Source organism: Rhinolophus hipposideros, assembly GCF_964194185.1.
Source record: "Rhinolophus hipposideros genome assembly, contig: HAP1_SCAFFOLD_174, whole genome shotgun sequence".
Lineage (NCBI taxonomy): Eukaryota > Metazoa > Chordata > Mammalia > Chiroptera > Rhinolophidae > Rhinolophus > Rhinolophus hipposideros.
Window position 1 is genome coordinate 77,621 of NW_027669086.1, and position 21,888 is coordinate 99,508.

The window sequence follows — 21,888 nt, forward strand, 5'->3', positions numbered from 1 at the left end:
ACAAAATCTCTTATTGTTATCTTGTTCCTAGAATACCATCTCTATGTGCTATAAAATGCTATTAACTATCCTGTACCCACCAATGTCAGAGAAGTTTATCCAATTCCAGAGATTTCCCTGCTTTGCTTTCTCTGACCCCCTTAATCTACAATAAATGGATTTCATGTAACCTTCCTCCTTTGATTCTAATGTATAAAATACATTGCAAAACAGCTATTTGCTGGAGCATTTTTTCAATCCATTGAGACTTTGCTTCCTGGCAATAGTCGTCAGTTTGGCTCAAATAAACTCTTATAAGCTTTCTCTTAGGCTGGATGTATTTTTCGTTGACATTACTTGGCGTAGGCGGCAGGATTCCAAAGAAGCCCACCCAGGACCACACTGTGGACCCAGATTCGGTGCTTGGTACCAGCAGGGCCCATTTTGCCCCCAAAGACTCCACGCTTCGCATCGGGTGAACTTGGGTGAGTTATCTCTTGTAAATCTAGGACCTTCCCCTCACTTATGGTAGAGAGTATGACTTTATTTGAGCTGTTCTTAGAAAATCCTCAAGATGATATTAAAGGATAGGAGTTGAGATGGGTGGCTGGTTTTAATTTTGGTTTTTCAATTGGAATTGCTTACTGCAAGTCTGAACAAACCTTTGCTGGATAAATGAGAGCCTGAACTTGTTCAGCATCAAAGACAAGGGGCATTTACTCCCTCCAGCCTGAATTTCAGTATTCAGGTGACAAAGAATTTTGTGGAAGTGTATGAGGGTACTCCTCAAAATGTGCAGTGGCCCCATAGGGAATTCCAACACAACTGTAATTAATTGACTCATTTGGGGACACTCACATAAAGGCTGGTTACCTAGTACTCCGAGTCCTCATGGATGTACTAGACAGCCGGGGAGAGAAACCGAGGCACGTTAAGAGGGTTGAAGCGACTCGGGAGGTGACAGCCCCTCAGTGCTCAACTCATAAACAGCACACTTCAAACTGCTACACAATATCCCTACAAGTGTGTTCAGACTCTGCAGAAATCGAAGGAAAACTAAAACTAACATGGGAAATCGTGCCTCTAAGGTCGGTAAACCCCAGGAACCACAGATTCCCATTAATACTCCTGCAAGAACCAAGAACTATGTATAATTCATACAGAATTTCAACTTACAAGTACCTACAGAAATGGAAACTTTTAACAAAAAATGATATCAGCTTGAAATGGCCAAAATGGGGAAGTTTTGAGAAACCCAAATTGAGTTTTTTTGCGTGCTCAATTGGAAAAATCTGGCTCTAAAATTAAACTAAAGGAAAGGGAAGCTTGATTGGAAATTAGAAGCTTCTAGGCGGAGCACAGATAAACTCCTTTCTCTACAGGAAGTTAATAAGAAAATTTTAGAAACTGTCTCTGAACGAAAAGCTTCTGAAGTCGGTAAATGCCAACACCCCATTCCCCCCACCCCTTCTCTAACTGCTCCACTATATCCCTTGCTTTCTGAGCTCCTTTGTCCAGACATACCCCTCCCTTCTCTTCCTCCTCCTCCTCCTCTTCTGTCTCCTCTATACCCCCTTCACTGCCACTCTCTACAGACCCAGGGGAAATAGAGAATAGAAATTCAGACCAAGATAAAGCAGAAAAAAACAAAAATTCTGGCAGCTCCCTTCAGGGAGAAGCTGGTCTCAGGCAGAGGGGAACCAGTGACTGTATATGTTCCTTGGACTAGAACAGAATTAAGGAATTTAACTAAAGATTTCCCTGACCCTCTCCAGGACGCTGATGGGTTTGCAAAAGAATCTGATTTAACTGTTAGAACATATGATCCTGGCTGTTCTGACCTATTCCGATTGATACACCTACAGGTTTCTGAGAGCAAAGCAACAGAATGGCTGAATAAGGTTCCCTGGGAAGCTCCTGTAGATGACTTCTTAAAACAAAGAAAGACAGACTGGGGAAAATGCAGGGAATTAGCCCGCCGGCTTTATCAAGCCATACCTGAGATTTTCCCCCAGAAAATAGACTGGACCAAGGTCCAGCAATGTAAAAGAAGGCCTGATGAACCAGTACTTGATTTCTTTGAATGTTTTATAAAAACTTTCAAAAAATACTCAGGTCTGTCTCCAGTTTTAAGGATCATCAGAATGATCCTTTACTAAATTCGGCATTTTTGGAAGGACTGGATGAAGAACTTGTAATGCTGATTAAACAGCAAAAATGAAATTGGCGAACTACATGTACTAATGAACTGGCAATTGTGGCTGATCGACCACCTAAAACTATTGAAAAGAGAGAAAGAGATAAAGCTGCCAAAATCATGAACTTACAGCTTCAGCAATTAAGCCGTCAGGTCAGGCCTCCCAGAGGTCACTCAGACAAGGGGAGAGAGGAGTCTGCTTTTATTGTCGAAAGTCAGGTCACCTGAAGGATTGTAGAAAACTGAAATGGGATTTAGAAAAAGAAAAGAATAGAAGCAAGCACAGGTTTGCTGAGGACTATGAGAGGATATTTCCCCTTGTCCTTACAAATACTTTAGGAGAAGTCGAAATTATCACAAAAGGGGAAATTACCAAGGACCTTGTAGATACTGGGGCTACTTTGTCTGTTCTTAATGCTACACAACTAAGTTGCCCTCTCCCCTGGAGGAAAGCTTCTCTACAAATGGTAGGGATATTAATCAACCAATGGCTGTTTTTAAATCAGAACTTGTTCCCTTCCAACTAGGAAATGTTACTAATTAAATGTTAAAACGTTACTATATTACTAGTTAAGATGTTACTAGTTATTTTTACTAAATCTGCTCCAATTCACCTGACAGAAAGCGATTTTCTTTCTTTTCTTTTCTTTTCTTTTTTTAATTTATTGGGGTGACATTTGTTAGTAAAATTACATATATTTCAGGTGTACAATTCTGTATTACATCATCTATAAATCCCATTGTGTGTTCACCACCCAGACTCAGCTCTCCTTCCATCACCATATATTTGATCCCCCTTACCCTCATTTCCCACCACCCACCCCCCTTACCCTCTGGTAACCACTAAACTATTGTCTGTGTCTATGAGTTTTTGTTTCTCATTTGTTTGTCTTGTTCTTTTGTTGTTTTTGGTTTATACACCACATATCAGTGAAATCATATCGTTCTCTGCTTCTTCTGTCTGACTTATTTCGCTTAGCATTATACTCTCAAGATCCATCCATGTTGTCACAAATGTTCCTATATCATCTTTTCTTACCGCCGAATAGTATTCCATTGTGTATATATACCACAACTTCTTTATCCATTCATCTATCGAAGGACATTTTGGTTGTTTCCATGTCTTGGCCACCGTAAACAAAGCTGCAATGAACATTGGAGCACATGTGTCTTTATGGATAAATGTTTTCAGATTTTTTGGGTAGATACTTTTTTCTTGAAACCCATGATGTCCACATATCCTTTTCCCAGAAGAGTGACATGTATTTAGAACTAAATGATTCAGATACTGAACCAATTGGGAAAGTAATGATTGTAAAGGAAACTCCACAGAGGAAACGAACCTTGAGACTGAACAATTATTGCAGGACGTCCCAGTGCAACTTTGGGCCCTTTCCAGTACAGATATTGGCGAGATGAAGTCAGCCTCTCCTACTAAAATAACTATAGACTACACTGCCTCTACCTAATATTCACCAATATCCTTTGAGACCTGATGCACTAGCTGGAATTAAACCCATTATACAAGATTATTTAAATAGGGGGCTTATAATTCCTTGTATGGGCCCCTGTAATTCTGCTATTCTTCCAGTAAAGAAGCCAAATGGAAAAGGATGGAGATTTGTACAGGATCTCAGAGCAATAAATAAAACAGTCATTCTGAGACATGCTGGGTTCCAAATCCACATACCCTATTATCAGCCTTTCCTGTGGACTGCCAATATTTTCCAGTAATAGATTTATGTAGTCCCTTTTTCAGCATTCCTATTAAAAAGGACATTCAATATCTCTTTGCTTTTACCTGGGAAGATCGCCAATTTACTTGGACTGTGATACCCCAGGGGTATACGGAGAGTCCACCTATTTCTCCCAGATATTAAAGGCTGATTTGAATGATGCTGATTTTCCCAGAGATTCCACACTAATTCAATATATGGATGACTTCCTTTTATGCTCTAGGACACCACTAGACCCCCAAAAGCACACAATTTACCTGTTACAACAGCTAGCTCTAAAGGGACAGAAGGTCTCAAAGGAAAACTTCAATTTTGTTTGCCCCAAGTAGAATACATTGGCCATCTCATATCCAAAGATGGGTGACTGATTAACCCTGAAAGACTCAAAGGAATGTTATCCTTTCCCCTTCCAAAAATGAAAAAACAGCTTAGAGGATTCCTGGGTCTAAGTGGATACTGTTGCAATTGGATCCCAAATTTTTCATGTATGGCCCAGCCTCTATATGCTTTATTAAAATCAGATCAATCTGATCCACTTCAATAGAACCCAGAAGGGAAACAAGCTGTAAAGATGCTAAAGGAAAAAGTATCTAAAGCTCTGGCTCTGGGACACCGTAATTATAAGCTTCCTTTTTCCCTTTTCATACATGAAAACAAAGGAAATGCTTTGGGAGTTCTAACTCAGAAACGTGGAGACCATCAAAGACCTATAGGATATTACAGTCAGCAATTGGACTCAGTAGCAAAGGGGTTTCCTCCTTGCATGAGGGCCATTTATGCTACAACCATAATATGCAAACAAACAGAAGAAGTAGTTATGGGTGCTCCTTTAACTATTTATGCTCCTCATTCTGTTGAATCCTTACTGAACTCTCACCACACTCAACACTTTTCTGTCAGTCGACTGGCTCCTTATGGAAGTACTCTTGCTTTCTGTACCTAGTATTACTTTAACTCGATGCAACAGTCTCAATCCAGCAACTTTATTACCCTCTTTACAGGAAGAAGGCACCCACAATTGTGTTTTGCTTAGTGACCACCTTCTTGTTCCCAGAAATGATTTACAGGAATCCCTTATTGGTGACGCTTACTTAATTTGGTTCACAGATGGATTTTATCTCAAAGATGAACAGGGACATCACCAAGCTGGATATGCAGTAACTCCCATGGTGGACATAACTGAAAGTTCTTATTTACCTGAAATAAAATCTGCCTAGCAAGCTGAATTAATGGCTCTAACTCGGGATTGTCAATTGGCCAAAGATCAAGTAGCCAATATGTACACTAATAATTACTATGCCTTTGATGTAGCTCATGACTTTGGAATGTTGTGGAAGCAGCAAGGCTTCTTAACTTCCTCCGAGCAATCCATAAAGAATGGAAAATAGGTTTCAGAATTACTAGAGGCCATACAACAACTGAGACAATTGGCAATTATCAAAATTTCAGGACTTTCTAAAGCTGCCACCATGGAAGCAAAAGGAAATCATTTAGCTGACTCGGCAGCTAAACAGGCAGCACTGAATAGTGAGAATATCCAGATCCGAGAATGCCCCTCGCTTCCTATTCAATCAATAAGACTTTCTTTTACAGTTCCAAAGGACAGCTACAGAAGAGAAGAGGATATGGCAACAAAAAGGGGGAACCTTTGACCCAGTCAAAGAGGTAAGTCTTCGACCCAATCAAAAACCAGTCTTACCTACAGGGGCTCAACTACCTATACTTCAATATGTGCTATGAGCTCACACATTGGGGTCCTGAAAACATGTTATGGAGTAAACAATATTACTGGAAACGTTCTCCCACTGTAGCTCATAAAGTGTGTGGCAGATGTTCTATCTGTCCGAAATACAACCCAAGAAAACCATCCCATGGGTCCCAAGGACATTTCCCACTTCCTTTAGGCCCATTTGAGGTATGGCAATTGGATTTTATCCAAATGCCACCATCTCAAGGATACAAATATATATTAGTTATGGTTTGTACGTTTTCTCACTGGGTTGAGGCATTCACTTACAGGAGAGCAACAGCCTTAACAGTAGGTAAAATGCTTTTGGAAAAAATAATTCCCAACTGGGGAATTCCCTCCAAGTCACTTAGTGACTAAGGGACTCATTTGACTGGACAAATAATGTAGTCCATCTGTAACATTTGGCCCATTCTACAGCATTTTCATTGTGCTTGTCACGCCCTGTCCTCTGGATTGGTGGAACATACCAATGGTACAATCAAAGTTCAACTAGTCATAATTTCAGAAGCTTTTAATCTTCCATGGCCTACGGCTCTCCCTGTTGTGCTCATCAACCTGAGATCTATTCCTTTCGGTAACATAGGCTTTCTCCTCATGAAATAGTCACTGGTTGCCCTATGCATCTGGATGAAGGGACATATGAACCAACCTTACTAAAAGGAGATAGCTTAAAGGGATTAATAAATTAGTAATTGATTCAGTTCAGAGTGCGCTCCTGGGAGACGAAGACTTAAAAGACCATGGTTTACACCAGATTTTGTCTACTGGAAAAGACATCAAATAAAAGATTCTCTCCAGCCTCGTTCTAAGGGACCTTATCAGATGTTACTAACTAATCCATGTGCAGCCAAACTTAAAGGAGTTAACTCGTGGATTCACATTTCTCATTTAAAAAAGGCACCTAACAGTGAATGGACATCTATTCCTATACTGACACTCACCTCTGTCTACAGCGGACATCGAAGACTCAAGGATGAGAAGCTGCTGACATCAAAGGCAGAGAGCTATCCCAAGACATCAATAAGGCCTATATACCCACAAATTGATGCTGGACCCAAAGACACTTATTTAATTATTTTCCCCCTTAACTAATAGTTAAATTTGCTCCTTAAATTTCCCTCAAACCTTACTCTTATATCACCTAATTCTTGAGATATATCAAATGGTTTTTATTGTTGTTATCCTTCTTGTGGTTTCCTAATGGAAACAGTGTCTGTTTCCCCAGACCCCATCCCTTACTGGATATGAAAAACTTGGGTACCTCTAATCTTTCCCATTTACTAGACAATGATGTTCTCATGATCAGTTATGATAATGAGGCTAACACCTTGTTAGCCACGCATTGGTCCTCTCCTACTATTAACTTTGGTAATTTTTTTCTGGGTGTATATATTATAAAGAACCCATCCTGAGCAAGTACTTTCAAGAACACTTCTCTGGTAATTTCCTTGGTAGAATTATATATGGAACTAATTTAGATGAGTATTGTATACCTACAGGAATGGATGATAACAAATTAAGGGAAAAGGCTGTAGCATCCTGCCCTGTCCAGCCATGTTCCTGTGGCTGGATGCCCGTGAAACAGGAAAAAATAAATGGGTCCCCATTTCAGAAATTGGAATTACTTGGTGGGTAATTCCAATTTCTTGGTGGGTATGTCTGTTAAGTACCCCTCCCTCTTTGCATCCTGGACACTTATGGGAAGCCTTATGGAATACTCAAACTCTAGCTCATTTAGGGGTTACCTCTACTCATTTAATTATGGTATGGGAGACTCAACATTTTTGGGTCCATTCAGTGTACCCCAATTGGCCCTGGGCCATAGGCACCCAAGGAAGCAACATTCCTGGTGGGTCCAACAACACTGGCCGTCTCTAAGAAGAGGGAGATACTTGGAGGATTAGGGGCTGGCCTTGGCGTTCTGGGGCAAGCTGAATTAGCAGCTAATGAAGAACGTCATTCGTTAGAAAAGGACTCTTTATCTAAAATAGAGGGAATGTTATTTCAAGAGGAAGGAAAAGGATGGGAAGCAGCATGGAAAAACAATGAGGCCCTAGCTAAATGGATAGAACAGACAATCTAGTTTCATGCACAAACCCAGCAATGGGAATGTGCCTTTATCCTGACTCAACAAGGCCTACTATCTATGCTAATACAAATGGAATCTGAAGTAGCTATGAAACACTGGCTAACTATAATGGACACCCAGCCAGACACATGTGAGACTCTTATGGTTCCCTGGACTTTGGAAAATTTTGGATGGCACATGTGATCTAAGATGTTGTATCTTAAAAACACAAGCGCCTCGGTTAAATCCTAAGCTAAGATTTTCAGTAGTTCCAACTGGCTGGCATAGGGACCATCCTTAATAATACTAGACTACTCCCAATGGGAAGTAGATGGGCCATATTAAATAATAATAAAAATAGGGAACCCATCTCATTATCTGATTATGAAAATCGAAAAGGTGAATGGTTATGTCTCCAATCAATATGGAATTCTGAATTTACCTAACCCTGGCCTATTGTATCCATCCCAACAAATAACAATATGTGGTATATGGGAAAGGGAAGTTTTTGCTGGGAAGGGTTAGAAAATTCTTCTGTCATACTAACTGACTTCTATTGTAATACACCAGGTTTGCAGTAAATGCTACAGAAATATGGTGTAATACTAAAATCATAGGCAAATTATTTTGCCTGAGGTTAATGAAACCTATAATATTATAGATGCTGAAAATACAGTTTACTGGGAAATTGAATTAAATCCTCCCCATGAAGTCATTTCTATGGAAACTAATTGGCCAGAAGATAAATTAGAACTTCTAGATGATGAAATAACAGAGAATCTTCATTCACCTGGCCAAACTTATCGTAAGGTACAAACAGCAGTAGACGAGGGAGGAAAACATATTATTAGCTTAATAAAAAATTATGATAAAGCATGTAAAGCGTTCTTTGGATGGCTAGGATGCTTATTCTCCTCTGACTCATACTTATTTAATATTGGACATTTTCTGCTTCTCATCGGTGTTACTGGTTTAATACTATTGCTCTTTGCCCTAGTTTGTAAATGTTACACTAGATGCAAAAAAAAACCACAAAACATAAGATTAACAGAAAAGAAAAAACAACGGATCATGATAGCTCAAAGATTAGAAATGATCTAGAATATATTTCATGAAGACATATAGAATCTGACTGCCTCCCATTTGCTCACATTTTCTTTTAAATAGAATAATAAGGCCTTGACTGCCATCTAAGGTTACGGTCTTGCCCCACCCCCAATAGTCCAACATTCAACATGATAAATGCTGACACTAAGACTTCCTAGGAATGAGCCTTCCTAGCACTGTGGGACCACACTATCCAACCAAAGGTTGGTGTGGGAAACCATGCTGAAGTGCTAGCAAATGTTATTTTGTGAAATGTTGAACCTTTGACTTCCTTGAGTGGTTTGTGCTCCCAGCAAGGCAAAACTTGCTACTTTGAGAACACAGAACCAGACAAGGTCAGGAAGTGTGGAGCTGGCCAAAAAACAAGCCTTTGTGTATCCCAACATTGTAACTATTAGATTGCAGACAGTTCTGTTACTTTTTTGAGGCCCAGAGTATATTAGCTGCAAAAATAAACTTGGGCTGAGGCATTCTACTTAGAACTGAGGCATTCTACTTAGAACTGCATCAGTCTACTTAGAATTGCCTGCCCTCCCGATCCCATCTTTGTCTCTCTTTTTTCTCAATCCTCACTCCCCACTTCAGGGACTGTTCATCTCGTCGGCAGGCACCGATAGGTTGGTCATCAGTGTATCCTTTGGATTAATTTATGACCAAAATGGGGAACTGTGGATGGAAAAGGGGCCACATGTTAAATCTGACAAGCTCAGGAGACTGGAAATAACCATAGGATGGCATGAACATAAAAATTCATAACTAAGGTGGGCCATGGGGGGAAGTCACATCCTTGCCAGTAGCTTCCTTGACAGAGGTCAATCTTTACCTAAGTGAAGATTGTCTTTTTGCATCTAAGTAACATACCCTTGGAATGTGAAGAGTAATCCCTTTTTCTGGACCTCCTAGGGGACACAACCCACCACACCAGAGCAGGAAACTACAGAATCCCTCATTGTTATCTTGTTCCCGGAATATCATCTCTATGTGCTATAAAATGCTATTAACTATCCTGTACCCACCAATGTCAAAAGAAGTGTGTGTCTCTCCATTTTACTTTTTATCCAATCCCAGAGATTTCCCTGCTTTGCTTTCTTCCACCCCCTTAATCTACAACCAATGGATTTCATGTAAACTTCCTTTGATTCTAACGTATAAAATAAATTGCAAAACAGCCATTTTCTGGAGCATTTTCTCAATCCATTGAGACTTGCTTCCTGCCAATTGTCATCAGTTTGGCTAAAATAAACTCTTAAAAGCTTTCTCTAAGATTGGATGTATTTTTTGTTGACAAAATCATTTCTGAAACTCATAAAATCACAAATCAATACCATGTTGTATGAAAGTGCAAGAAAGAATGGGGTAGCAGGAAGGATTACACCAGTTTCTATCTCAGTATAGGGTATGCTTCTTAAAAGCACAGCATGCAAAGGGCACTGAAACTGTATCTGTAAACTTTTATTTCTAAAAAAAAAAAAAAGAAGAAGAGCAAGAAATGAAGGACACTTATAACAAAATAATAAAACCTACCGTATTTTGCTGTGTATAAAGCACACTTTTTTGCCCAAATTTGTGAGGGAAAACTAAGGATGCGCATTATTCATGGGTAGTACTAATTCTGTATCTACATAAATGTTTTTAATTCTTTTATTTATGCTTATGAGTTAAAAGTATAACTCTAAAAATCAATAATGATGTCCATATGCAAAATGATACCAAGGAATACAATATCGGTTTTGTTGAACTTATGATGAACTTGCAAAAATGAAGAGTTCTTGGCCTTTTATGATGCGTAAATACAAATTTGTTACCCGTACATAAAATTTCTTGTACCTTGTATCTGTTCTTGTGTTTTGTAATTATTTGTTACATAAAATTTCTTGTAGTATGTTACAAAAAAAAATGCTAAAATTCCTTTATAATAACAAAAAACAAGTACCTAAATGTAAACAAACATTTGAATTAAAAAATTAAAATAAAAGATATTTTTCCCTGAAAGTTTGAGCCAAAAATGTGGGTGTACATTATACACGGGAGCACATTATACATGGCAAAATATGGTAAATAGTGGGTACATTGTTGTTGTCGTTTTGTGTACTTTTCTCTCTTTATATAAAGATAAAAAGAATGGTTTGAAAACCTCATTAAAATGCTCAAAGAACATAAAAAAGGAGTGAGGTTGTTTATCTGGAAAAGAGAAAACTCAGGAGCTGAGAGGTGTTCAGATATGAAAGTGTGGACTAGTCTTTCAGGGCCTTAAAAATAGGAATCAATATTATTCACTGTGTTTCCAACACCTAGTAGACAGCCTGACTCAAGCCATCATTTCTCTCTGCAACTTCAATGTTGAACTAGAACCAGGAAAAGCAGACAACCTGAATGAGAATGAAAGAAATGACTTGTAACATTTACAGCTGAATGAATGGGAAATGGCCATCCCAGGAGACAGCATGTGTATTGGCTCTAGAATTTTCTGCCTCATACTGGAAACCCAACTGCTTGCTGAAAAACTGACGAGGAGATCTAGGCCAAGAATGAGGCAGATTTACTGGGTAGATTTCTGAGGATCTTTGCTTCTTCACAGTCTGTCACTAAGATTTCATGTTTCTGCATGAGTAGTTCCTGCAACCTGGGATACTATTTCCCTCATTCCACTATAAGAAGCAAATAGCTTCCTATCTTCCAAGGAGAGTCTTTCCATATCCCCCACTCTTCTGTGCTTCCTCAACATACCACACACCTACCCCTACCATAGCATCTCTCACATAGAATTGTTACTTGTTTGAAAGTCTCCAGTAGACATTAGAGATTTTCATGTTTCCCTTATTCACAACACCATGGATCAGGAGCACAAAAATATTGGAAGAGTTGGAAGGGATGTGACAGAGGGCGTAGATGGATGGGATAATGAGGGTAAGTGAATGGGATGAAATGGGATTGGGTGGATAGATGGATGGACAGACAGATGTTAGGGATGGAAGGATGAGGTGAGATAGAAGGGATAAGTTGAAAGTATATGTAGTATTCTTTCATTTTGAGAAATATTTGGTCAGATATTACAGAATCTTATTGAAATATTTGGAATTTGAAATGTTTCATAATTCTTCCAAGTCTAGTTATAAAATTCCAAAACTCCATCCTTACTTTGAAATGTTTGCTTTTCTAATATGTTTGTTAAACTACTAAAAGATGGTCTCTCAATGAATTTCTTCATCTCCATTACAGTTGCCCCTCCCAAAGAAATACTCGGTAGTCTTGAAATATTCCATCTAGAAAATTCACAAAGAGAAAAATAAAGGTGAAAAATAATCAGATAGATCTAAGAATCTATTTATTGGATTAAATGTAAGCAGATTAAACAAAAATAACATTGCATTTCTTTAACCCAATGCTTCTAAAATTTCAACATGCATATGAATCACCTAGGAATGCTGTTAAATAAAATGTAGATTCTGGTTCAGTAAGCATAGAGTGAGCCTGAGACTCCACATTTCTAACAAGCTCCCAGTAATAGTGATGCGTTGGTCTGCAGACCACACTTGTACTACCAATTTCTCGAAAATATAATGGAAAATAATATATTTTTTAATAAAAGCAACTGAAATTCTAAAATATCCAGGAATTCATTTACGGGAATTATCCACAACATCTACAGGAAGAAAAAGTTAACTCTATCAATAATGCCACCAAGGACTTGCTGAACTAGTGAAAATACACATGATAACGGATGGGAGAACTGCACGATGTAAAAATGTTAATTTGTTTCCAAATTAATCTATAAATTCAATGCAAAAGCAATTTTTTTTAAATTGACTCTTTTTCAATGACATTTTCTCTTGGTTGTCCCCATGCTATTCTCCCACATAACCAGCTGGGCCTCCATTCTACTCCTAGTTTCCACAGCATCCAAGGGAACTCCTTCTCCAGACCCTTCTTAGGCTCCATGAGGCTCCAAGAGCAACTGCCCTCCCAGAAGGGCGGGCTATGGACTGGTAACCTAAAGATATGGGTTGGGGTCCTGGCTTTACCAACACTCCCAAGATTCCCAAGAACTTTGTGCAAATCACTTAACTAGTCATCTTGTGGAGAACATAGAAATAGTAATACCACCTCACAGAATAATCATTATGAGGATTACATGAGACAAAGTAATGCATGACAAAGCGCAGTGCCTGACATATAACATGTGCTCACAAACAAGCATTTCATCCTCTGTTCCTTTCATTTCACCTGGATTGCATGAGCTCCAACATAACTGAAGTTACTAAAAGTCTACACCACTCATGGTGGAAGTCTATAGGGCTAGTATAAGAGAGGGATGCACTCCCACTCCCCAAAATGACCTGGGTCCATTCTCCCCCAACTGTGGTGAGATCTTCCGTTCTGAGTAGCTTTTCATCTTCTTCAGTGTTCTTGGAAAGAGTTTCAGGCTCTGCTACACGAGAACCTGACAATCAGCAAAGGTCTCCAAACTTCTTGTTCCATACTAGTTCACTAAGAAATGAGGCTTCTTGACACCTTTTGTAATACCAGCCCCAAACAGCAGGCCTGGTATGTGGTGAGCATTTAGTAAAAAAAGTTAACAATAAATGAGTACATGAGTGAATATACAGACTAATTATGATTATTTGGACAAATGGAGGCAAGAGGCCTGAGGCCTCCAGTTCTTTATATGATACCCCACAAATAAAAAAAGAAGAAAAGCCTATTAATTTCAGTTGTCCACCTTAGCACTGTTTACATAGAACATACTCAAAACACTCCCAGCTTCCTAAGTTCCCACCTATAGGGAATGATTAAGCAAATTACAGTATTACCAGCAGATGAAATATTATTTAGTCACCACAAATGAAGTTTATGGCAAGTTTTGAAGGAAATAGGAAAGTGCATGTAATGACATGTTACTCTCAGAATACAGAATCAAGTACCCAAGATAACCTCATCTATGAAAAAAAAAGAATCTTAGAAGAAAAGGAATTTAATATGATAACCAAAATATTACCATGCTTGTTCCTAGTGATGGAATTATATTTTCCCTGTCTTTTACTTTTCTATATTCATTAAATTTTCTAAAAAACACATATAACTTCTACAGTCAGAAAAGTTCTTTTGTAAGCCACAAAATAAAGAAAAATAATCAACAACAAAAAGTGAGTCATGCAGAGAAAGCAGTGCTTGCATTGGCAGCATGAACCAACATTAGTAGAAGCAGCTGGTACACATGAAGGACACTAGTAAACACACACTACACCAGTAACACCAATCACTTTCCCTGCCATAGTTTGCACTTAGCTTGTCCACAAAGATCATCTCCACTCACCATGCAAAGACTTTAAGTGTTCTCCTGCTTTTTCTGGTTTTCCTGGTGCATACTTCTGGTCCCACTCCTCTTTGACATGAATGCCCCGTTCAAACAGTTTTTTCTGATTTAAAACCAAATGCCGTACTTCCTCTAGAATGCATGAGAAAAAAGAATAATTGACTCGATCAACCAGAAATACTTTTTGAAAACCTACTAGTATATGACAATCCCTTTTCTGGTGTTTGAGATAGAGCAATGGATTAGAGAGGAAAGGCCCCTGACCTCTGTGAGTTGTTGCCTAAGGGGCTGCGGCTTTGAAATACCAGGAAATTTAAACCTCAACTGACAATGTCTTCTTCCAAATAAGACCATTAAGTACTCAATATATGTTGTTTCATTTAATCATTACACTTCACTTTAAGGAAGGCATTACCACTTCTCCATTTCACAGATGAGGATCTGACACTTAAGTAACTTTCCTGTGGTCAGAGAGCTGGCATTAGCAAAGCCAGGACTATGCCCAGAGCTTCTTGTGCCCAGCTATAGAGATGATCCCTCGATGTCTTTCATTTCTGTCAATACAGGTCTTTGCATGCACATGACAGCAACGAACATGTGTGGAATAATGAATGAGCAGAGGGAACGAGTGGATGAAGAGAGATAATGGAAGGTGCAAGAAAGACGTGGAGGGAAAAGGTGAAGTTGGGTTCTTTGCTAAAGGATGGATAACAATTTTGGAGAAAGAGATGAGGCTAAGAGCCCCCTAGGTATGGCCAAATGCCTGAAGACAGATCCCACAATGAGGAAAAGCCTAATGTCTTCAGGGACCAGGGGATGGACCAGGTCTGGAGGTGGGAATGGCAACAAGAAAGGAGTCTTAGGGAACAGATTATATGACGCCTTTAAGGCTGGACTCAGAAGTCAGAACTTGGTTCCCTAAGGCACTGGGCAGTGATGAAAAGCTGCAGAGCAATGAAATACCAGGGTAGAGGGTGATACAGAAAGGTCATGGAACTGCTGAACCACCTCCATTCTTGTCTTCTTGAAGGAAAGACTTCAATCAAGAAATGGAATTTGTGCAACATGAACAGCAGAAATGTATTAGTAAAAGTACACTCTCAGACAGGGAGGGCCTGACCTTACATTGTGTGAAGGCTTTTATTTCTATGGGTAGAATTACCTCCCCTTCCCCTTTTATCTCTTTCTTTTCCTGAGGTGCCTAGTCCTCTGGCATTTAGCAATGCTTTTCTTTGATTTAGGAGCATCAGTAAACACATCCTCTTAATTTAGGGGGATATGTAAACACATGCCTTAGGGGTATGTGAAAACCTGGAATCCTGTTGGGCTGGTAAGTTGTCATGATCCTGACAAACAGGATGTCCCCATCCCCCCCATGACTTCTAACTACAATCTCTTTGATTTAGAGGTAAGTGTGAGCCTAGAGTCCTGCTGGGCAGCTGCCAGGGGGCTTGACCCAAGTAGGAGCTGCAGCGAGGGGCTTTATAATTAGGGCAATGACTCTCATCCCTGACTGAGCTGGGCCACAGGCAGCTGTTTGCGTGTGGGGGGCAGCCGGGTGTGCACACACATTCTCACATGCCACACACACAAAGAAAGAAATCGTGAGAGCTATAAAAACTTTTGAAACACCAAAGCAATTATTAGGTAGAAATATTTAAATAGAAAGTCATATAATTGGTCTTATTAGGTCAGTATGATAGGGCAGGCAGACAGACAGAAATGAGCAGGAGAAGGAGAAATTTAGCCCTGGTTAGAAAGCCCCTTGCTGCAGCTCCTACTTGGGTCAAGATCCCTGGCAGCTGCCCAGCAGGACTCCAGGCTCTAAATGAAACACATACCTCTAAATTAAAGAGATATGTTGTTAGAAGTCAGAGAGGGGGGTGGGGGACGCATCCTGTTTGTCAGGCTCATGGATACTTTACTAGCACAAGATTCCAGGTTTTCACACACCCCAAATGAATGTGTTTACACAGGCCCCTAAATCAAAGAAATGCATTGCTAAATGCCAGAGGACTAGGCACCTCAGAGGGAGAAAAAGAGAGAAGAGAAGGGAGAGGGGAGGCAATTCTACCATACAGATAACAGCTTTCACACAATATATGGTGGGGCTGCTTCCCTCCCTTTAGTCAGCCCGCTTCACATCTCCAGTCTCCACAGCTCGGAGTATACTTTCTTTTAGTAATAAATAAACTTCTGCTGTTCATGCTGCACAAATTTCATCTCTTGATTGAAGTCTTGCCTTCAAGAAGAGGAAGAACTGAGGTTCAACATAATTTTTCTGGTAACAACCACAGATTCTCATTTGGTAGGTCTGGGGTGGGGCCCAAGATCCTGCATTTCTAGCAAGTTTCAGGAGAAGGGAGAACACTTTGCGTATTGGGTATTATATACAAGGCTAAACACACACCTTTACTCCTGAATCCAGGAACACTTTGACCACCACTGGGAATACCACCATATCTACAATTTTAGGCTCTCCATCATCTGGTAGAAGGAAATACTCAATGTGGTAGAAAGGGCGAACCTTTGCAACAGGTTTGTCCATTTTAGGGTTTCTTCTATATTTTTCGATCAAACTTGTATATTTCCCTTTATGACCTAGAAGATACAGATTTAATGAGTCTCGTTTTAACCTCGCATGGGAAAGCACATCCATCCCCGCAGTTCCTGGGAACCAAGAAAGGGCCCAATGCTGTGGGCGGCCACCTCCCACCAAGCTGCTTGCCTCGACCTCCTAGCTAGCAGAGTAGCAGGCTACTGTGGACTAGGACTAGGCACCAGGGTGCAAAATTTCAGTGCATGACTCTGAGAGTGAGTGTCTCCTTGTGTTTTTTTCACCTCGGGCACTTCACCTGCCTCATCCTAGTCTCTGCAGTAAAAAGCAAGTAAAACAAACAAACAAAAAAATCACAGCACAGTGTGATTTGTGGAATACCAGCAGCATGAACAATGCTCTGAAGAACATCAGAGGAGGCAGCGGTAAACTCTGCCTGGGGGTGGTGGGGGAAGCCCCCAGGGGACCTCAGCAGAGTCTTTGTAGAAGCAAAACTGGTAGTTATTCCAGGCACAATGTGGGTAGATGGGATAAAAGGATGCAGAACGTTAAGTCTGGGCTTCAGCCAGAGCCCAGGGTCTCCACTGCCCTTGACCTTAAAGTGAACCCTCCAAGCTAGGACTTTGCACACCATAAGAAGATGCTTCAGGAGCTCCATAAATACTTAATTCAAATTTCATTCTATAAAAATATTATCACTACTATATTTAAAGCTGTAGTTTTAAATTTTGAAATTTTTAACAACCAGGATTCTGTATTAATTTTGTGCCACCAGAAGAATTAGCTTTTGTGAGAAGCTTGGAATAAAGGTCTCCAGCCAGTCCCTGCTAGACATTAAGATTTCTTGTAAAGGTGAAACTGATCAGAAAGCATTTTATAGGTCTGTGTTCTGATTCAATCTAAGGTAAGCGAGCAAGTGGACAGTCATACAGACCCTCTCACTTCCTGTCAATAGGAGAGAAAATTGCTACAACCCTTTTGGTGGGCAATTCAACAATATCTATAAGAAAATGTAAATGCATACAGTAAGTCCTCACTTTATGTCATTGATAGGTCCTGGATTTTAATGAAACAACATACAATGAAACCAAATTTTACCATAGGCTAAATTGATATAAACAAAAGTTCCTAGAGCATCTCATAAATGTTTCAATGAAATGACGTTGAATGAAACAACATTAGTCAAAGACCTCCTGTACCTTTAACCCAGCAATTCCACTTGTTGAAATCCAGGCTACAGAAGTGCCCACCCACAGACACACACATATGTGCATACAAGGAGGGCTATTGCAGAAATGTAACAGAAAAAGTTTGGAAACAAGTTAAATGTCACCAATAAGGGGTAGAATAAATTAGAAACACACAACAGAATATTACATAGGTGTTTAAAAGACAACAACAAAGTAAAAACAAATATGCTCATTTCCTCTCAGACACTTAAGATACATTGCCAAATTTTAAAAAGCAAGTTGTAGAACAGAATGTTTAGGATCTCATTTCTCTTAAACAATTTATTTAAATAAACATTTATAAACAAATCCAAAAATACTCAGATATTGAAAGAAGAAAAACACTGAACCTAGAATTTTATATCCAGCCAGATATGTCCTTTAAAGGTATTGACATGATAAAAAGACTCTAAAAAACAAAGTAAACAAACAAAACAGAAATAAACTCATAGATACAGAACAAATTAATGGTCACCAGATCGGTGGGTTTAAGGAGGTGGATGAAAAAAGTGAACGGAATTAAGAAGTACCTATTGCCAGTTACAAAAATAGTCAAGGGGATATAAAGTACAGCATAGGGAATATAGTCAACAATATTGTAATAACTACGTATGGTGTCAGATGGGTTCTAGACTTATCAGGGTGATCACTTTGTAAGGTATATAAATGTCTAATCACTATGTTGTACACCTGAAACTGATATAATATTGTACATCAACTGTAATTGGAAAATAATAAAAAGGATTCTCAGGCATGCAAGGCCTCATAAATTTTTGCTGCACAGAGATCTATATTGTAAATACCTTTGGAAGAAGCCCAAAATAAGAAAAACAAGTCTAGAAGATGCTGCAAGAAAGGCAAAGGTTAAAGTGGTCAAGTAAACACCAACTTTCTTTTGGTTGGTTTTTGACAGAAGTCTTTTTCCGTGTTCTTTTGCATGATATCAATAGACCCAAGAAAAAAAGCATCATTATGAGTAGAGGAGGTCACCACATAAGGACAAAAAGTTATATTCACCAAGAAAATTGATCAATTGTAAACATGATTGTTGCAACCTGTACAACACAAGCTGGGGGGAAGGCTGCAGGGGACAGACGGCTAGGCTGTTGAGTTACCACACATGGTATACACCTAACCGCATAACCTCTAAAATATCTGAAGCAACAGTTGACAGCTACAAGGAGAAGCTGAAATTAATCATTGTGGGCAGAACAGTTTAAGTAGACAGAAAAATAAAAGGTAGATCATAAAGTGGAGTGATGAGGCAGAAAAGAGTTAATAAAAGTGACCCTAAAGGGGGGTTGCACAGGCCTGCATCCCCTCCCCAGGAACCGCCTAGGCTCACCCCCTAGAAATAATCTAAGACGTCTATTCTCTCATAAAAAGAGGAGATAAGACCCAACTGGTATTAACTGGTTCTTCACACATGTGCAAACTGCCAAAACCTGCCCATTAGTTGACCTCTAGCCTAATTATAATACAATTTAAATGGAATGAACATTATTAGGCTTAGCCCCTCCATGGGTTTTTCTGTGTGCATTCTGGGTAAGAGTATGCGCAGAAAGAAACTAGTTATATAACCAACATATGCCAATCAAATGACCTCAGTCTATATCTCACATCTCCTGCTGTATGGACATTTACCTACCCTTTCCTATATAAGAAAAAGCTAACCTAAAGTTACGTGCAGGGCCGGCCTGGTGGCTCAGGCGGTTAGAGCTCCATGCTCCTAACTCCAAAGGCTGCCAGTTGGATTCCCACATGGGCCAGTGGGCTCTCAACCATAAGGTTGCTAGTCCGATTAAAAAAAAAAAAAATTGCCTTAAAAAAAAAATAAATAAATAAATAAAGTTACGTGCAGTGGTCTGCCCCGGGGAACTTCAATGCTGGCATCTTGAATGAATTTACTTCCTTGCTCTCCTCCTTTCAGGGTGACTCTGAATTCTTTTCACCTTTTGAGAATGACCAGGGGTTAATTCCAATGACACAACATGGAGTACTTTTCTTTGCCCCTAATATTGGGGTTTAACCACGTGACTTGCTTTGGCCAATAAAAATTAGCAGGTGGGAGGTGCCCAAAGACCTGAAGAGTGCTTGCGTAACTGGGCTTGCCTTCTGTTGTCTCTCTGCCTTTTGCTAATATGAATGTGTCTGGGCTAGCTCCTAGGTTGGGGGCGGTGACGAGAGATACCTGGAGGAGAGCAGCGCGCCAGTGCAGGGAGCCCAGGCTCGCTCTGCTTACCTGCTCATCCAGGACAACAGGGATTCCTTTGTGAAGCCACTGACCTGGGGAGCTTGTTTGGATTTGTTACACAGCATTGTTGCGGTAACAGCTAATTGATCTAATTTTACACTCAGAGATTCAATACATCTGAAAATCTGTATTTTAAGTAAGGAATGGGTGATGTACAACCCGCTTATGGGAATGAAGGCCTCTCTCTGTCATTTCTTAATCTCCAAAATGGAGAAATAGCATCACCTACTTCTTAGGGTTATTGAGAGGATTAAAAGTGTGAAGACCACAGAGTCCATAGTGGATCCCCTAAAATTGCAGTTTCTTTCCTGACCTCTGTTCCTAGAGTCTACCACCCTACTGGGGAAAGCTGGTGGAGGGAGTATGTGTGCCCTAAACTCCTGGGAGAAGGTCCTCAGCCCACCCCTTTTTTCAGAGTTGGAATTCTGCTCTAGTACTTACCAATATTCACCGGGAAGGCCAATGAGATGATGAAGTTGCAGGGAACGACCCGGGGCTCGTCGGAGTTGGAAATGCTGGCAGGCCCATCTGAGGATGCGACGCTGCTGCACCGGGGCTCAGAACCCGAGTCCCGGGCCCGGGCTCCAGCGTTCAGGTACTCCACATCACCCTGCCTCATGAGCCGGGAAAGGCCGCTTAGGGAGGGCCTGGGCCGCAGGCTTGCCTTGTCCTCATCCTTGCACTCCCAGGCATGCAGTGACATGCTCCAGTGTCCACCCGCCCAGGACTCCTAACTGGAAGAAAATTGAGGCACTTCTGTCACCACCTTCTGTTCTCACAGGGGAAGCCCTACCTCTTTCAGGAACACCGTTCTCGTGCCTCATTTCCCTTGTCATTTTCTGTGTTGAATGTACCACAGAGAAGGGTGGCTGGCAGTAATCATGAAATTGAACAACCCGTTTCTCTGACTTGAGCCTCTGTTCTCCCCCAGCCCCAGCCGCTCCTCCGTTCCTGAATCAGAAGTCAATTATCTGGCTCTCCTGCAATACCTATCTTAGGAGAGTACAGTTCCTCCGGAACCACAAGGGGTGGGGGAGAATTCCCCGTGCTTCCACTCAGGGAGGCCTTGGGGTAAGCTGCTCCAAAGCACAAAATGCATTTGCCATTTGGGGACTGTAAAACCCGGCAGGAGACCGCATGTGCAAAATCCTGATGAGGTCAAGGAGGGCGAGGGAGAACCTCGCGGTCTGATGCAAATGGTCACTTAGCGCCCAAGGCGCAAGGAGGCGGAACCCCGGCTAATGCCAAGAAAATGAGGCCCGGCAGCAGCGAGGGGGGGGAGTGGAGGCGCGGGGGGGGGGGGGCGGTGAGGACACACGGTCCCCTCAAGGCGCCGACGTACCTGCCAGCAGATGCGCTAGGTAGCAGCCGGGGCTCAGACCGCGGCGGCCGTTGGCTCGCATACCCGCCGCGCAGCCGCTGTGCTAGGAGATTGCCGGAGGACACGCTCCGCCCCCAACCCGGCGCGCAACTGTGTTGGACAGTTGCTAGGAGACAGGCGAGGACAAGGCCCTGGGGCGGGGCTTTCCTGGGGGCGGGACTTCCTCCCTCAGCCGGAAGTCTCAGACCCGCTGTGTAGATAAAGTCTGGCAAATAGTGTATCTAAATTCCGAAACCAGCTGCATTCATTCATCCGTCCACTCATTTAATCTTGAAGGAATTCCTGCTCCAAACATGAGCACCCGTAATACTCCTGA

At 40.9% G+C, this 21,888-nt stretch overlaps 1 protein-coding gene across 8 annotated transcripts in view; it reads right to left on the minus strand.

Moving 5' to 3' along the window:
• The window catches only part of GPX5 (glutathione peroxidase 5), a 75,413-nt gene extending 53,760 nt beyond the window's left edge, over nucleotides 1-21,653 (minus strand). The window contains exons 1-5 of one of the 8 annotated variants that reach the window (XM_081080682.1): nucleotides 21,534-21,587; nucleotides 20,633-20,801; nucleotides 16,562-16,752; nucleotides 14,152-14,283; nucleotides 11,976-12,100 (exon numbers count right to left, since the gene is read on the minus strand). In XM_081080682.1, the coding sequence (XP_080936808.1) occupies nucleotides 11,976-12,051 (76 nt within the window). In that variant the 5' untranslated portion in view covers nucleotides 12,052-12,100; nucleotides 14,152-14,283; nucleotides 16,562-16,752; nucleotides 20,633-20,801; nucleotides 21,534-21,587. Of the gene's footprint in view, nucleotides 1-11,975; nucleotides 12,101-14,151; nucleotides 14,284-16,561; nucleotides 16,753-20,632; nucleotides 20,926-21,533 lie in introns of those variants that run through there. The other 7 variants (XM_081080683.1, XM_081080678.1, XM_081080681.1 and 4 more) reach the window with 7 other exon arrangements.
• Between the last annotated feature and the right edge of the window lie 235 nt (nucleotides 21,654-21,888).